General features: G+C 40.8%; 1 protein-coding gene across 3 annotated transcripts in view; it reads right to left on the bottom strand.

Annotated features, from left to right (window-relative positions):
- Positions 1-16898, bottom strand: part of CSTPP1 (centriolar satellite-associated tubulin polyglutamylase complex regulator 1) — a 309647-nt gene that overhangs the window by 36197 nt on the left and 256552 nt on the right. For all 3 annotated transcript variants that reach the window (XM_057507641.1, XM_057507639.1, XM_057507640.1), the window contains exon 4: positions 3457-3541. In XM_057507641.1, coding sequence (XP_057363624.1) covers positions 3457-3541 — 85 coding nt within the window. The remainder of the gene's footprint in view (positions 1-3456; positions 3542-16898) is intronic.

Raw genomic sequence — 16898 nt, 5'->3', positions numbered from 1 at the left:
TATTTTTAGTTTTTTGAGGAAACTCCATATTGCTTTCCACAATGGTTGAACTAGCTTACATTCCCACCAGCAGTGTAGGAGGGTTTCCCTTTCTCTGCACCCTCTCCAGCATTTGTCGTTCTTAGTCTCACAATGAGCTGCTCCACCCTCCCTACCATGATTTTACTACCTCTGATGACAGCTATCCAATCCTAGGAACACTTCCATCTATAGCATTCCCTCCAAAATAGACTGCAGAGATGGTTTGTGGGAGGTAAACTCTCTTAGCTTTTGCTTATCTGGAAATTGTTTAATCCCTCCTTTGAATTTAAATGATAATCTTGCTGGATAAAGTAATCTTGGTTCCAGGCCCTTCTGCTTCATGACATTTTATACATCATGCCACTTCCTTCTGGCCTGTAAGGTTTCTGCTGAGAAGTCTGATGTTAGTCTGATGGGCTTTCCTTTGTATGTGATCTTATTTCTGCCTCTGGCTGCTTTTAACAGTCTGTTCTTATCCTTGATCTTTCCCATTTTAATTACTGTGTGTCTTGCTGTTGTCTTCCTTGGGTCCCTTGTGTTGGGGGATCTGTGGATCTCCATGGCCTGACAGACTATGTCCTTCCCCAGAGTTGGGGAAGTTTTCAGCAACTACCTCCTCAAAGACACTTTCTATTCCTTTCTCTCTCTTTTTCTTCTTCTGGTATCCCTATGAGGCGTATATTGTTCTGCTTGGATTGGTCACACAGTTCTCTCAATATTCTTTCATTTTTAGAGATCGTTTTTTCTCTCTTTCCCTCAGCTTGTTTGTATTCCTCTTCTCTAGTTTCTATTTCATTTATTGTGTCCTCCACCGTATCCAACCTGCTTTTAATACCCTCCATCATGTTCTTTAATGATTGGATTTCTGACCTGAATTCATTCCTGAGTTCTTGGATGTCTTTCCGTACCTCCATTAGGATGTTGATGATTTTTATTTTGAACTCCCTTTCAGGAAGAGTCACGAGGTCCTTATCATTTAAATCTTTCTCGGGAGTTGTATTAACAATTTTACTCTGGACAAGGTTCCTTTGGCTTTTCATGTTTGTATATGGCGCCCTCTAGTGTCCAGAAGCTCTATTCTGGAGTTGCTCAGCCCCTGAAGCAATGTCGGGGGTCACAGGGGAGTGGTACTGGTGCCTGGGGGGAGGAAAGAGCTGTTCCCCACCTCCCGGCTGCTGTGCCTTTCTCCACTGCCTGAGCCAGTGGGCCAGGCACACAGGTATAAGTTTTTGTCCCAGAGCAGCTGGATATGGATCCCTGCTTTCCACAAGTGGCCAGAATCCCAGTCTCCCAAGGAATTCTGCCTGTATTAACTTTCCAAGCCGGTAGTCATGCGAGTCTCATGAAAGCACCATGAAATGCAGGTTTGTGCTCCCAGAGCAGATCTCTGGAGCTAGGTATTCAGCAGTCCCAGGCCTTCCACTCCCTCCCTGCTCCGTTTCTCTTCCTCCCACTGGTGAGCTGGGGTGGGGGAAGGGCTCGGGTCCCGCGGAGCCACAGCTCTGTGAGGTCTGCTCTTTTCTCCAGATGTATGCCATCTGGTGCTGTCCTCTGCCCTGTTGCTCTCTCAGGATTAGTTGCACCAACTATATTTTCTAATTGTATCCAGTTTTAGGAGGAAGCCTCTGTCTCTCCTCTCACGCTGCCATCTTTAATCCCTCAGAAACTTTTGAGGCTGAATTTTCCTTAAAATTATCTGACTCTGAAGAGGAACTATCATTGGAAGTTTGAAGCTAACTTCCCTTGGTTGCTTTTAAATTACAAGAGATAATCTCCCATATTTTTTTTCCAATTAAGAAAGAAAGGAAAATCTAAATCTTTTTTGGAAAACAGATAAGTTAAAATTATAAAACCTGAACTGCAGCTTTTACCAGTGGCCAGTTGCCACTGTTTTTTTGTTAAGAATCTGCTGAACAATGAGGGTGGGCAAAGCCTACAAAATTTTGGGTGTGTGATCACTAAACAGGTTTTGCACAGGACCAGCAAGAATTAGTTCATGAGCTGTGAACTGAAAACCAGCTTGCCCCAGTGCAAGGCTAGTGTCTACTGCTGGCAGCAGTTGATTTCCCATCTTTCTAGTTAGTGGAGGAGATGGTTGGCTCCTTTCGGAAGGATTGAGGTGGTTCTTGGTGCAGTGCAGCCAATGCATCTCTGGTTTCAGTGGGTCTAAACACCATGCAGAAATGATCTCATGACACAGGGAGATTGGAGCATGAGGTTCAGAGCAGCCCTGGTTTCAAACTGTGCCTGAGCTAAATACAAGTTATCAAGAAGTTCAGGCAACTGGCTTACCTCTTTGAGCTTCAGTTTCCTTTTTTTTTTTAAAATTGAGATATATCAGTTTCCTCTTCAGTTAAACAGTTATAAAACATTTTTTATAAAGATCACATGATATAATTAAGGTAAATGAATTTAAATGAAACAATGAAGGTAAATGCATTTATTATGATTTAGGGAAGATGGGCATTAACAAATTATTAGTAAGACTTCACTTTTTTAGAGCAGTTTAGCTTCACAGAAAAATTAAGGGAAAGGTACAGAGATTTCCCATGAACCCCCTGCCCCCACACATGCACAGCCCCTCCCTATTATCAACACCCCTCACCAGGGTAGTACATTCATTACAATCCATGAGCCTAAAGTGACACAGCATCACCCAGAGACCATAGTTTACATTAGGATTCCTTCCCAGTGTTGTACATTCAGTGGGTTTGGATAACTGTTTAATGACATGTATCCATCATGTATGGTAGGATAGAGAGTGTTTTTCTAAAAACCCTCTCTTCTGGCATTTTTCAGTAAACAAGTCTTTGATATACTTCTGTTTGCCACTTTACCTCAGATTTCATGTCAGACAAAAGTTAACTGAGGCATAGTCCAACTACCTCATTTGGTTAAATATGTGAATGACATTGAAACCACACACAGCAATTAGGGGGTTCTAACTATTTCTGCCAAGTCTTCCTGGTTCTGGAATAATCTTAAAAGCCTTATTTTAGCATAAATAATACAACTTATCCTTCCCTCAACTGGGCTTTATCACCTTCATGCCTTTCCAGTCTCCAAACTCAACCCACTTAATCACAAGTCACTGCCAACACTTGCCTCATTATCTCAGAATATCTTCTAGGGGTTTTGCATGTGTATGTGCATGTACATGTGTTTGTGTGTGTTTGCCTCTTCCTCTCACTGCCCCACAACTTGATGTGTAGACCCTAAGGCTCCCCACAGAAACCACAAAAGATCATTTGGCTTCCCTTTGGAAATGCAGAAAGTATTATTTTTTGGGCAAATCTCATATAGACCCCTTTCCAAATGCGAGTCTCTTTCCTAATGGTTTTATTTTTCCCTGACTGTTTGTATATATTTCAGGTTTCTCTAAGAAGCCCTAGCCCACAGAGGACTGAGTTGGCTTCCGGAGTCCAGGAGACATACCTGGCTGCTTTCTGAGTGAGCTCCAGTGGGAAATCTGGGCACAGCAATTGCAGCAAACAGTGATATTCTCTCATGGTCAGCAAATCTGAAGTGGAAATGGAGAGGAACATATCAGGTCTCTGCATATGAAGTCATTACTCTCTTTTTGGTCATTTCATGGATTTCAAACCTAGTCTTGATAGAGCTGCTCTTTTAAAGATGAGTCAATGTTAAGGGTTTGCTAGCCATTCACCTCCAGGGGTGAGATTTTAAGATCAATATTTCTACAAAGTTTTTCCTGTGTGGGAGATATCAGCCACAACATTTTGGCTCAACACACTTCATTTGTTTAAAAAATGGTCAGATGAGAAGGAACAAGAGGGGTACTGTTTTCAACCTTCTTTGGTTTTCCTTGTGTTTAAAATTCCTCAAGAATGAGTTATTTCAAAGCTGGTTAAATCTGCTGAAATTCTCTGGCATGGTAACATGTCCAAAGACCATCTACAGACTCTCTGGAAGCAGTAGTAAGGCAAATACAGTCTTGCAATATATGAAGGAGAAGAATACAGCAAAGCAGCACACAGACCTTAACACTGTCAGCCAGTATTGTGCAGCCTGGTTTCTTTTGGACCAAGCCTGTACACAAATCTGGTTTTCCTATTATATGAAGTCAAGACAAAGGTCCAAGATATACAGTCAAGGCAATCAAATGGCTCCTGATGTGCAGAAGCAGTGCTTTGGGAGAGAGGAGCCAGGATGAGGCTCTGTGGCCCAGCAGAAAACCCAGAGGGGCAACTCTGAGGGAGCTTCACAGGGTCCCAGAGGGGAGGCAGTGCACTGGTGCTTTCAAGTTGTCTTGTTACTTTGTGTGCCAAAGCTGAAAGATTGTAGATCAGTCAGGCAGCAGCAATCTGCAAGTATTCCATATATCAAAGCATTTTAGATATGGAAGGACATGCTAATGGTAAACCAAGAGTGAGCAACCTGGAAGCCATCCTCACTGGGAGAATGAGTGAGGAAAGGAATCCAGAAGGCATAGCCACATTTGGGGAATGAAGATGACGATCACAGGCACTTGGTTTCTTTGGACCTAAGTTAGCTCAAACCACAGGAATCCAGATTTCCAGCCCTTGCTAGTTTGGTTGATGCTTTTCCAAGACATAAACCCCAAATCCCCAGGGGACAGGCCTGGGTTCCTACTACTTTTTCATCAAAGCTCAATTCAAGATCAGGGCAGAGAGTCTGACTAACCACACTACTAAAGTCAGGGACACCAAAGCAACAGACTCAACGTCAATGTAGGTCAAAGGATCAAGATGGTTTTTGTGGCCTTCATCCTGGCCACAGCAGGGTGTGCACTTTCCTCTCTTCACTAGCCTGACCTTCAGCACAGCATGGTAGGAGGTTTTGCTCTTCAAGGAAAGGAGTAATAGCCACTCATGGTCTCTCTCACAGATTTGGGTTGAGGGACAGTAAAGACAAAGGGAAGGGAGAAAAGCCACTGAATCTCATGCCAGAGCTTCCAGTATAGAGAGGAGTGCTTTCTGGCAGGAATAAAGTATTAAAGTATTAAAATAATACTACCATTTATTGAGCACTTTGCTAAATTTTCAGAAAATTGCGTTACATATAAATTACCTTATTTGATTTTTACAACAATTCCATTAGGTAGGTACCATAGTGTGGATAAAGTGAAGGTTGCTATGGCCAGGATTCTCACCTGGCCCTGGTTGGCTTGTTCACTACACAGGTGTGCGCAACACGTTGTCATTGACTCTATATAAAGAGCTCCGCCCAGTGCTCTGGGCAACACGGTGGCACGACTGCAAGGCTGCAGGAGAGCAGAGACAAGACTGGAGTGGTGGCAGTGCCGAGGACAGAGACCGAGATGGCTATTGGGGGTAGAGAGCCCCAGAGGCAGAGACTGGCTTGCTGCATGCAGACTCACTCTGAGTGTGTGTGATTCTAGTGACTGACCTGCCACTGTGGGAATAAATTTGGGTATAAACCCATTCACCCCAAGAATATTCCATTGTCATTTCTTTGGTCTCATTGAATCCATAGTAAACTTGTCCCTGGCTGAAACCCATCAGCAAGACAGTGTTTAAGCATTTAAACTCAGCAAGAAACACCTTCCCCCTCTCCTCTCCTGTCTTTGCCTCCAGGATTTAAAAACAGAACTAAAATAGCTCCCATTGTTCGGTGTTATTATATTCTAGACATTCTGCTGAGTCTTTTATAGACATCATCTCATTTAATCTTGGCTTCAATCCTGAAAGGTAGGTATCATCATTCCCATTTTACAGATAAGAAGCTGAGATTTAGAGAGACTGAGCAATTTGCCTAAGGTTGCATACCTGGTAAATTGCAGAGCCAGTTGCAGTATTAATGATTAAAACTTGAAGTCCTGAAATAAAGGAATCTTTGGACTTTACTAACAGCCCTCAGCACAATGCCTGGCATATAGTTGTAAATACCTGTTGAAGGAATGAATGAATAAAAACATGCATTTCATAGAGACCCAAATGAAAATCTGGAGAGACAAATTTCTGGTCACTGTGTGGACACAGAGATGGGGAATCTCCAGGCAGAGGAGACCCGTCTATAGACTGGAGGGTTGGGTGTGAGGAGATGCTAGGAATTGTGAAGTGCTGAAAATGGAAAATGTCCTGTTTGGTAGATACTACAACTGTCAATGAACACAGTAAATCACAGCAGGTGTACTAAGTTTCATGGGCTTGTTGACTCCTAGCACCTTCTTATCAAGTGCTCAATCTAATCAGCTTGAGTTTATTTCCATGGGAATATATCACTAACTTCTACCAGGAAAATCAGAGGAAGCCTAGGGTTTACTTCACAGTGATTCACTTTGGCTATGTTACAACTCTATGAGTGAGTACTGTAGTTTTCAAGATAACCAGTCCCCAACTCAAAATATTCTTCTGTTGATTATCTCTACTCTAATCCTAAAGAGTGATAGATGAGGTTACTTTGGCTAAGAAAATTAACCTAGTCAGAAATTACTGATGCACATTGTATTCAAGGGCTAACTTGTTCTCTTTCTCCTTTCTTAGAAAAGAAGGATGAAGATCTTCTCATGTCTTTTGTACATCTGGTCTGCCTTCTTGGTGTGGAAATTCTTGTCTCTGAAGCTCTGTGGGGCACCTTAGTCATCTCTACATTCTTCTCAGGTACCACCATGTGTGCCCACACATTTGCTCAGAAGAACTGAAGTGGTGTGTAGATGTAGACTCAGATGCCTCTGCTCTTCCTGAGAAATGGTGCCTTTTCTAGGGTCAGAGTGGTATCATTAAAGACTAATGGAGAGGAACTAGGGTCATAGCTTTTGTCCCTTACTCAGAGAAAGCCCTTCCCAAAGCCTGAATCAAGGATTTTTAGTTTCGAAAGTATGGGGGAATACAATGGGGCTTAGTCTAAATTCATTTGTGTGAGTGCCTACATGTTGATGGCTGGGCGAGTTAGTGCTGGGGCAAGAGCTAGAGATAATGAAATGCTTGGGGATTCCCAGAGGACTTGAACATCCTCGTTGGTTGGCTGCATGATCTCAATAGGAACTACCACAAAGGCCAGAGAACACCACAGCCCATGAGTGGGTTCTCAAATTTTCAGTTGCAATTGTTTTTATGTTCTTTTATACAGGGGTTGTGAAGGCTCACTCTAAGTGACACTTGTCCTCAACCAGGGTGCTCTGCCAAGAGATGCTCGGAAGGACATGGATCATTTGGGGGCATGACCATACCACCTTTCCTATCCTTAGGGCACTTGAGGCTTTGGTACCAGTTCACAGCTGAGTAAATAATTCTCAGTGCTGTTTTGCAAGGAGGGGGAAGGGAGTCAGAAAGAGTGTGGGGAGGTGGAGGGAGAGGAAGGAGGCAAGACATCTGATAGCTTCACTGCCCATGTAGCACTTGGCCACAGGAAGTCACAAGAAGATTGTTAACGTCCTAGGGCCATGTTCCTGTCAAGCAATTCCCCAGAAGAAGAGCAGTCTGTGTTCTTAAATTTTATCCTCTTTGATAACACTGTTGTTTTATATTATAAATGGAGGGAAATGATAATTAGTTTACTGAAAGAGAAATTATTTTACAAAATGAATGAGAAGCAATGGCTTCCAATGACACCTATGGGGTAAAGTACTTGAGATAATATTATCCTTTGCCAACTCTTTATTCCCCAGAGCATGTTTAATGTGTTCAAATAGGGGCAGAAAGCCAGACTCTTTAGTTTTATACTTTATTATGTCTATGACCAAAATCAAGTAACTGTTTTTATTTGACCAGTGTATATGTTCTAGTCAAAGTATTAATCAGATATAGTAACAATTTCTTGGCAATTTTTAGCATGAACAAAAGAAACTCCCCGGAACTACATATATGATACAAAGATTTAAAGAAATGTGAGCATTTCTAATCAGGGTCTGAAAATTCTTCCTCAGGGATCATGTATGGCATATTATAACAACCGAATCAGGTTTTTAGACTAACCATGGTCATCTTTAGCCAGCAAGATGGGGCTGAACCAGAGGCCTGGTCTGATATGATAAGAACCATTTACACTGCATCAGACCCTTGAGATGTTGCCCTCTTTTCTGTCCATGATGATGGGACTGTTAAGAGTTGGAGGACCAGGACAAGGCTTGTTTCTGGAGGAGGACACTGTCTTTTTTTTTTTTGGTATTATTAATATACAATCACACGAGCAACATTGTGGTTACTAGATTCCCATTATCAAGTCTCCACCACATACCCCATTACAGTCGCTGTCCATCAGTGTAAGATGCTGTAGAATCACTACTTGTCTTCTCTATGCTATACTGCCTTCCCCGTCCCCCACCCCGCTACATTATGTCTGCTAATCGTAATGACCCTTATTCCCCTTTGAGGAGGACACTTCTTAAGACAGCTGTGACGACATGAAATAAACAGGCTGCACATATCCAGAGTGGGCAGCCATATGACATTGTGGAAGGAAGCCCCAGTGCCAGGAGAAAAAGTCTCTTTCCAGTAGCAACAGGGCTAGCCACTCTGGCATGGGCACAGTCTCCTGATAATTTATTGAGAAAGTGGGAGGCAACTTTGGACACCAAAATGTAGAGGAGGATCTTGGTACCTTAAGCTCCTGAAGGGCACAGCAGCCCATCAAGGAAGTTACTTTAAGCCTAGCATTTGCACAACCATTCCCATTCTAATCCAGAGACCAACTAGTCCAGCTCTACCAGGTATTGTTATTTCGTATTTTTGTTTGGAAATAGAAGGAGAGGGTGTGCCCTCTGAAGTAGAAACTGCAGAGCCAAGGTGTAATTCTCATCTAGGAAGAAGCAGATGCTATCACAAACTCCAGTGACCCACGTCTGTTCTTAAATGAACAGAAGTGGTTAAACAGGCACAAAAGTAAAGGTGGAGACTGAACTTTGGTCTCTCCTCATGGCAACTAAAGGTGAGAGGAAACACCCTGCCCTCTTAATGGGATGTTTGGAAAACCCCACTCAGTCTTTGAAAAAGAAGTATTTTAAATTTTCTTATGGGTTTTTATGGCCAGAATGAGAGTTTTCATGTTGTTTAGGGGGTAAAAAGTCTGTTCTCCCACAGAGATACATCACAACATAGAGAAAGGAACTTGATCTGAATTCTGCAAAGAACTAATTACAACTTTTCTGGGTCTCCATTTTCTTACCTGCAAAATAAAGAAGTTGTGTTTGTGAAGGTTGAAAAACATTTTTAAGTAGACATTTTTTTTCCAATGGAAATCTTATAAGAAACCTCAATGTATAATATAGATTAAAAACAAAGACTTACCCAACTTTCTCTTCAATAGCCCTCATCTAAGCTAGAGGTTCAGGGAATGAGGTGGCTGGGAGAGAAGGCATTGCTTTAAAACTCTAGGGCTGTATAGAGGACAGTTAAAAACCCCTCGTTCTAATCCTTAAGTGGTTCTTATATATAGTACATGGTTAAGAGTGAAGGCTCCTGGATCAGCCAACCAGGATACAAATCCTGATTCTTTAGCTAACTAGTCATGTGACCCGGACAAACCAATTAGAAATGAGAGTGAATGCTAATACTAATGCTAATGATAATATGAGTATGAATAATGTGAATACTCATACTAATCATTTGAGAGGATTAAAAGAGACGATTTTAAAAAAGAGAGAGATAGCAAATTTAAAGTGCTAATATATGGCCCAGGGTAAGCATTCAATAAACAGTACCTGCTCTTGTTACTACTCGCCTGTATTTGAGGCACACAGGTGGGATGGGGCCTGCATAACAAAAAGCACAATTCATGCAGTTCTCCAGCTAAAGCCAGTGGGTGGCTAAAACAATCTTATTCCTCATTTCATAATTATTTTGTCTTGCCTTTGTTCTTACTGATGTTGAGTAACAGACTTCCAGCCTCAAGGCTGGTGCACACCACTTTACTTGATAGTCACTGCACTGCCAATCCTCTATCACTTCACTATTAAAAGTGCTGATGAGTCATATTTATAGAGAGACTGTATAATTATGCAAGCCATTTTCATATGCACCATCATTTCTGATTCCCATAAGAATCTTGTGGGGAAGGGAGAAAATAATGGTATTAGTCCCATTTTTGTAGACAAAGAAAATGAGCCTCAGCAGGAGACAAACCAAATCAATGGTAGATCCAGGATCAAATAAAGTCTTCTCATTCCAGGGCAAGGCTTCTTTCTACTACACAGGCCTATTCCCTATCATGTCCTTTTCTTTTATAACCCGTGGTCTCTAGGACCCTGGGATCTTGGCCGGCTTTTATTCCTTCTATGGATGAAAAACACCTAGCCTAGTAAATTCCATAATGAAAATGAAGGAAATTTTAGCTGTAACTGCTATTATTACTATTAATATTTAAATGTGCCACCAGCTATTCCATCTCTTTCCATCACCCTTCTCCTAGGCTGGCTCCAGGGCCAGATGTAGTCTCTAACGGGCTTGTGGCTTCCTTGCTGCCCCCCAAAATAAACCGACAGACCCTTTTTATTTTATGTGACTTGCTGCTAAGCTCTGTAATAAGGAAGGGATAATAAAAATAATATACATTTGAAGCCATTATAAACCTGTATCTGTAATTTAAACAGTTCTAGACACAAATTAGAAAGAGAAAAGTATATTTAATGTATAAAAAATAATTGTATATTTTTCCTTTCCAATTTAAAATCAGGCTGATAGTTGGGATGGAATTTTATAAGCTATCAGTAAAACTGTCTGATGAAGACTTGTCTGAGAAAGCAAGCCACAGAAAACAAAAACCAAAAAAAGTTATTATTTCTCTGGCTTTCTACTGTCCAAAGTAGCCATAGAATAAATAAGAAGTGAAACAGATTATATATTTGATTTGCTTAAATGCATTTTCCTTCTTTTCTCAATAAATATAAAAAGAGCAGTGACTAAAGGAGTTACTCTTGAGGCTAAGTTGAACCAAGAAAGACTAAAGATAAAAAAATAATCTAAGTTTCCTGATTCTTGATGATTGTGTGAGTAGGGAAAGGCTGTTGTCAGCATGTAGGCATGTTTATAAAGACCACAGCCCACTCTCTCGTCAGACTCCACTAACTTCCACCAGTGATGGTGGATTTATGGCAACCCATCAACTAAAAAAATAGACTTAAGAAACAAAAACAGCAGGAACCAGAAAGAGGGTTAGATATAGTTAAATACATCTCTTCAAATGATTTTATTTGAAAAGACCTTTGTCTTTCCTGATGTTTTCTGTCTTTTGTGGGCATATAGTGTACCATGCCTATAATTATATGTGTGTGTGTGGGTAAGAGAAAGAGGCAACTAGAGACAGAAGAGTGTCTGACTTTTTTGGGACTGGATGGGAAAGGAAATCGATGATAGCAGTTACTGTTCCTTAAAGCTATCAGCTTTGTTTTTCAAAGTATGGTTTTCCTAGTAAAAGATTATTTTTCTGTAATGTGAATGAATCACTCATCTTATTTTAATAAAAATGTGAACCAAATGATACTAGCTTCCCATCCTGGGAAACAATACAATGGTCAGGCTTTCTGAACCCTGATCCTTATCTTTCAGTGGGACTGGCAGGCATACAAAAAGAAAGGAAAAAGACGACAAATACCCCAGTGGCATCAAAGGATGAACCACCTATTTTTTTATACACAGTATTCTAAAAGACCAAGTCTGGTCTTACTCATTGGGGTTTGGATAAGATACCTGGTTTCCCCATTGACAGGTTGCCTTCAATTGGGTGCCAATTTTTTTTGCCTCAATCTTATATTGGTTTCAAATGTATAACACAGTGATTCAACAGCTACCATATTATTAAGTCCTCACCCACACTAGAGCGGTTACTATCTGTCAACATAGGAAGATGATCATGTACCCTTTTTACACATTGACTTTTGTCACGTTCATGTATAACTCATTCAAAAAACTATGAAAACAAAAATATGAGCAGTGGGAACACAACAGGTCTTAAAAAAAACAAAACGATTCAGAACTATAAACAAAGTGCAACTTTTTGTTTGAATAATCTTTAGGGTCTATTTGGGTCTAACATTCTAGGATTCTTTCATTGGAATTCTCTGTGGTTGAGGCAGTAGCATAAAGAACAGGTAGGACATGATTTGAATCCAGATAACACATAGCTTTCTAGAAGAGTGCGAATGTTATGAAACCCATGTTACTGATTTCTCATGTGGCACACACAGTAGTTAAGAACATAAGAACTGTAATAAAAAAATAAAAATTTGTAATTTGTAATTGGGTTCAAAATACCTCTGTTATTTCCTACCTATATGACATGAACAAAATTGTCTGAGTACCAGTTTTCTCATTTGTTTCTCTAAAAAGAGGATAATACTTCTTCCTTCTCAGATTCTACATAATGGGGACCCCTGCTATTGCCCTAATTGTATTTCCTTCTATTCACCCCTTGTCAGACCATTCCAGCCATAGTGGCTTTGCTGTTCCTTGAATATGTCAAGCATGCTCTTGTCTCAGGCTTTTGTTTTGTCCTGCTGTCTCCTCTGCCCCTAGATACCTGCATAGCTCCTACCTCCTTCAGGTCTCTGCGCAGATGCCTTGGTAGCAGTAAGGCCTTCCATGGTCATAGCATTTAATACAGCAACTCTCCCTCTACTTCCTGTCTCCTTTTCCTGCTTTATTTTGCTTCATAGTACTTATCACTATATATGATCTACTGTACATTTTTTAATCATATTACTTGTTTCCTTACTAGAATGTAAGCTCCAAAAGGGCTAAGATTTGGACTCTTTTACTCACTGTTTTTTCTCAAAAAGTAATTGTTAGAGGAGTAAGAGTGCAGTGATGATTAAGTGAAATAAGGCTCGTGAAGTTCTTAGCATTCACTGAGACAGAATATGGCTCACAGACTGGTTTTGTTTGGTTTGAACTGTACTTTTTAAATTTTGAATTAAAACAAAAAATGCAGACATTTCCCACAATACAATCTAGATTTCAGATCTCTTTAAAAAAAAAAATCAGGGCCAGCTGTTCTACATGACAACAATCAGCTGAACTGAGGCAGAGCATGCCCTTGAATCCCACTGATAACACCTGTGCTTCTTACATTCATAGTCTGGTCACTGCAGGCATCTGAATTTTCAATTCCAGATGTAGGATTTCTTTCTGGAAACATTTTTACAATAAAGATTCAATTCATCTGACTAAATGAGTTTAAGATGAAAAGAAAGAAACTGAATGACCTCATAATATTAAAGGGAAAGAGCAAGATAAAAATTATTGTATAATTTCATATCTGCTTTAAAAAGAAAAGGATATAGGAGGGAGGAGCCAAGATGGTGGGGTGAGTAGGGCAACAGAAATCTCCTCCCAAAACCATATATATTTTTGAAAATACAACAAATACAACTAGTCCTAAAAGACAGACCAGAAGATACAGTTCAACAGTGAGGTTACATCTACATCTGCAAGAACTCAGCACCTCATGAAGAGGGTAAAATACAAGCCACGGCCTGGTGGGACCCGAGTGTGCCTCCCACCCCAGCCCACCAGTGGGAGGAGAGGAGTTGGAGCTGGGAGGGAGTGGGAGCCGAGGACTGCTAAACACCCAGCCCTAGTCATCCGCACTGGGAGCGCAGACACACATTGTGTGGTGTGCTGGATATTAGGGAAATGGAACAGTAAAATCTGCAAGTGCATCCCCGCAGCTGGCGCCCCTGGGACAAAAGAAAAGTGAGTGCTTTTTGAAAGTCTTAAAGGGACAGGGGCCTCACAACTTGACAGCAGCATCCTGGCACACTCAGCCTAGCACTGGGAATCCTGGGGAACTCCAGGCAACCTAACACCCTGGGCGACAGTGCAGCTCTGAAGCCCCTCACAGTGATAAACAGCCTCCCGTCCATTCCCCTCGGTTGCGGCCTCACCATAGCAGGGAAGTGGTTGCGGGAGCGGCCGCGACCACAGAAACCACCAAGAATCTCCTCTGCAGCCTCCCAGGCCAGACTCAGAGGCCCCGCCATTGCATGGCAGCCCAGCACAGACAGAGGAAGCTGGGACAGGTGTGAAAAGTCGCCGTTCTTGAAGGAGAGCACACCCGGTGGGCCTGCCTCACCCCATGGGGCTCTGGGCTGCCCAGACGGCTGCCCCACCCACAGCTGCTCAGGATATAAAACTGGAAGCTGCTCCCTGTGTGTAGGACATTGTTCTCCCAGCTGACACACATGCCAACTGCCTACAACTACCTCTATTGCCATGAAAAGGCAGAAGAATTTGATCCAGTCCAGAATTACCCAGACAACCCCTGAGAGGGAGCCTGCGGAGATAGATTTAACCAATCTTCCTGAAAAAGAATTCAAAATAAAGGTCATAACCATGCTGATGGACCTGCAGAGAAATATGCAAGAGCTAAAGGATTGAGTTAGGAGGGAGAATACAGAAATAAAACAGTCTCTGGAAGGACTTAAGAGTAGACTGGATGAGGTGCAAGAGGCTGTTAATGGAATAGAAATCAGAGAACAGGAACACAGAGAAACTGAGGCAGAGGGAGATAAAAGGATCTCCAGGAATGAAAGAACATTAAGAGAACTGTGTGACTAATCCAAATGGAAAAATATCTGCATTATAGGGGTACCAGAAGAAGAAGAAGAGAGAAAAAGGGATAGAAAGTGTCTTTGAAGAAATAATTGCTGAAAACTTCCCCAAACTGGGGGAGGAAATAGCCTCTCAGACCATGGAAGCCTAAAGAACTCCCAACACAAGGGACCCAAGAAGGACAACACCAAGACACATAATAATTAAAATGGCAAAGATCAAGGACAAGGACAGAGTATGAAAGGCAGCCAGAGAGAGAAAAAAGGTCACCTACAAAGGAAAATCCATCAGGCTATCATCAGACTTCTCAACAGGAACCTTACAGGCCAGAAGAGAATGACATGATATATTTAATGCAATGAAACAGAAGGGCCTAGAACCAAGAATACTGTATCCAGCATGTTTATCATTTAAATATGAAGGAGGGATTAAACAATTCCCAGACAAGCAAAAGTTGAGGGAATTTGCCTCCCACAAACCACCTCTACAGGATATTTTAGAGGGACTGCTCTAGACGGAAGTACTCCTAAGGCTAAATAGATGTCACCAGAGAAAATAAAATCACAGTAAAGAAAGCAGTCCAACCAAATACTAACTAAAGGCAAAAAATAAAATAAACTACTCACAAAAGCAGTCAAAGGAAACACAAAAGGGTACAGTATAAAACACCTAACATATAAAGAATAGAGGAGGAGGAATAAGAAGGGAGAGAAATAAAGAATCATCAGACTGTGTTTATAATAGTTTAATAAGTGAGTTAAGTTAGACAGTAAGGTAGTAAAGAAGCTAACCTTGAACCTTTGGTAACCACGAATCTAAAGCCTGCAATGGCAGTAAGTACATATCTTTCAATAATCACCCTAAATGTAAATGGACTGAATGTACCAAACAAAAGACAGAGTGATAGAATGGATAAAAAAGCAAGACCCATCTATATGCTGCTTAAAATAGACTCACCTCAAACCCAAAGACATGCACAGACTTAAAGTCAAGGGATGGAAAAAGATACTTCATGCAAACAACAGGGAGAAAAAAGCAGGTGTTGCAATAGTAGTATCAGACAAAATAGACTTCAAAACAAAGAAAGTAACAAGAGATAAAGAAGGACATTACATAATGATAGAGGGCTCAGTCCAACAAGAGGATATAACCATTATAAACATATATGCTCCCAATACAGGAGCACCAATATATGTGAAACAAATACATAATTAAAGGAGGAAATAGAATGCAATGCATTCATTTTGGGAGACTTTAACACACCAATCACTCCAAAGGACAGATCCACCAGACACAAAATAAGTAAGGACACAGAGGCACTGAACAACACACTAGAACAGATGGACCTAATAGATATCTATAGAATTCTACATCCAAAAGCAACAGCATACACAGTCTTCTCAAGTGCACACGAAACATTCTCCAGAATAGACCACATACTAGGCCACAAAAAGAGCCTCAGTAAATTCAAAAAGATTGAAATTCTACCAACCAACTTCTCAGACCACAAAGGTATAAAAAAACTAGAAATAAACTGTACAAAGAAAGCAAAAAGGCTCACAAACACATGGAGGCTTAACAACATGCTCCTAAATAATCAATGGATCAATGACCAAATTAAAATGGAGATCCAGCAATATATGGAAACAAATGACAATAATAACAAAAAGCCCTAACTTCTGTGGGATGCAGCGAAAGCAGTCTTAAGAGGAAAGTATATAGCAATCGAGGCATATTTAAAGAAGGAAGAACAATCCCAAATGAATAGTCTGTCACAATTATCGAAATTGGAAAAAGAAGAACAAATGAGGCCTAAAGTCAGCAGAAGGAGGGATATAATGAAGATGAGAGAAGAAATAAATGAAATTGAGAAGACTAAAACAATAGAAAAAAATCAATGAAACCAAGAGTTGGTTCTCTGAGAAAATAAACAAAATAGATAAGCCTCTAGCCAGACTTATTAAGAGAAAAAGAAAGTCAACACACATCAACAGAATCAGAAACGAGAAAGGAAAAATCACGATGAACCCCACAGAAATACAAAGAATTATTAGAGAATACTATGAAAACTTATATGCTAACAAGCTGGATAACCTAAAAGGACTGGACAACTTCCTAGAAAAATACAACCTTCCAAGATTGACCAAGGAAGAAAGAGAAAATCTAAACAGACCAATTACCAGCAACGAAATTGAAGCGGTAATCAAAAAACTACTCAAGAGCAAAACCCCTGGGCCAAATGGATTTACTGCAGAAATCTATCAGACATACAGAGAAGACATAATACCCATAGTCCTTAAAGTTTTCTAAAAAATACAAGAGGGGGGAATACTTCCTAACTCATTCTATGAAGCCAACATCACTCTAATACCAAAACCAGGCAAAGAC

This window comes from Manis pentadactyla, chromosome 9 (assembly GCF_030020395.1).
Source record: "Manis pentadactyla isolate mManPen7 chromosome 9, mManPen7.hap1, whole genome shotgun sequence".
Taxonomy (NCBI): Eukaryota; Metazoa; Chordata; class Mammalia; order Pholidota; family Manidae; genus Manis; species Manis pentadactyla.
Note: the sequence above shows the minus strand (reverse complement) of the source record. Positions and strands in the feature narration are given on the sequence as shown.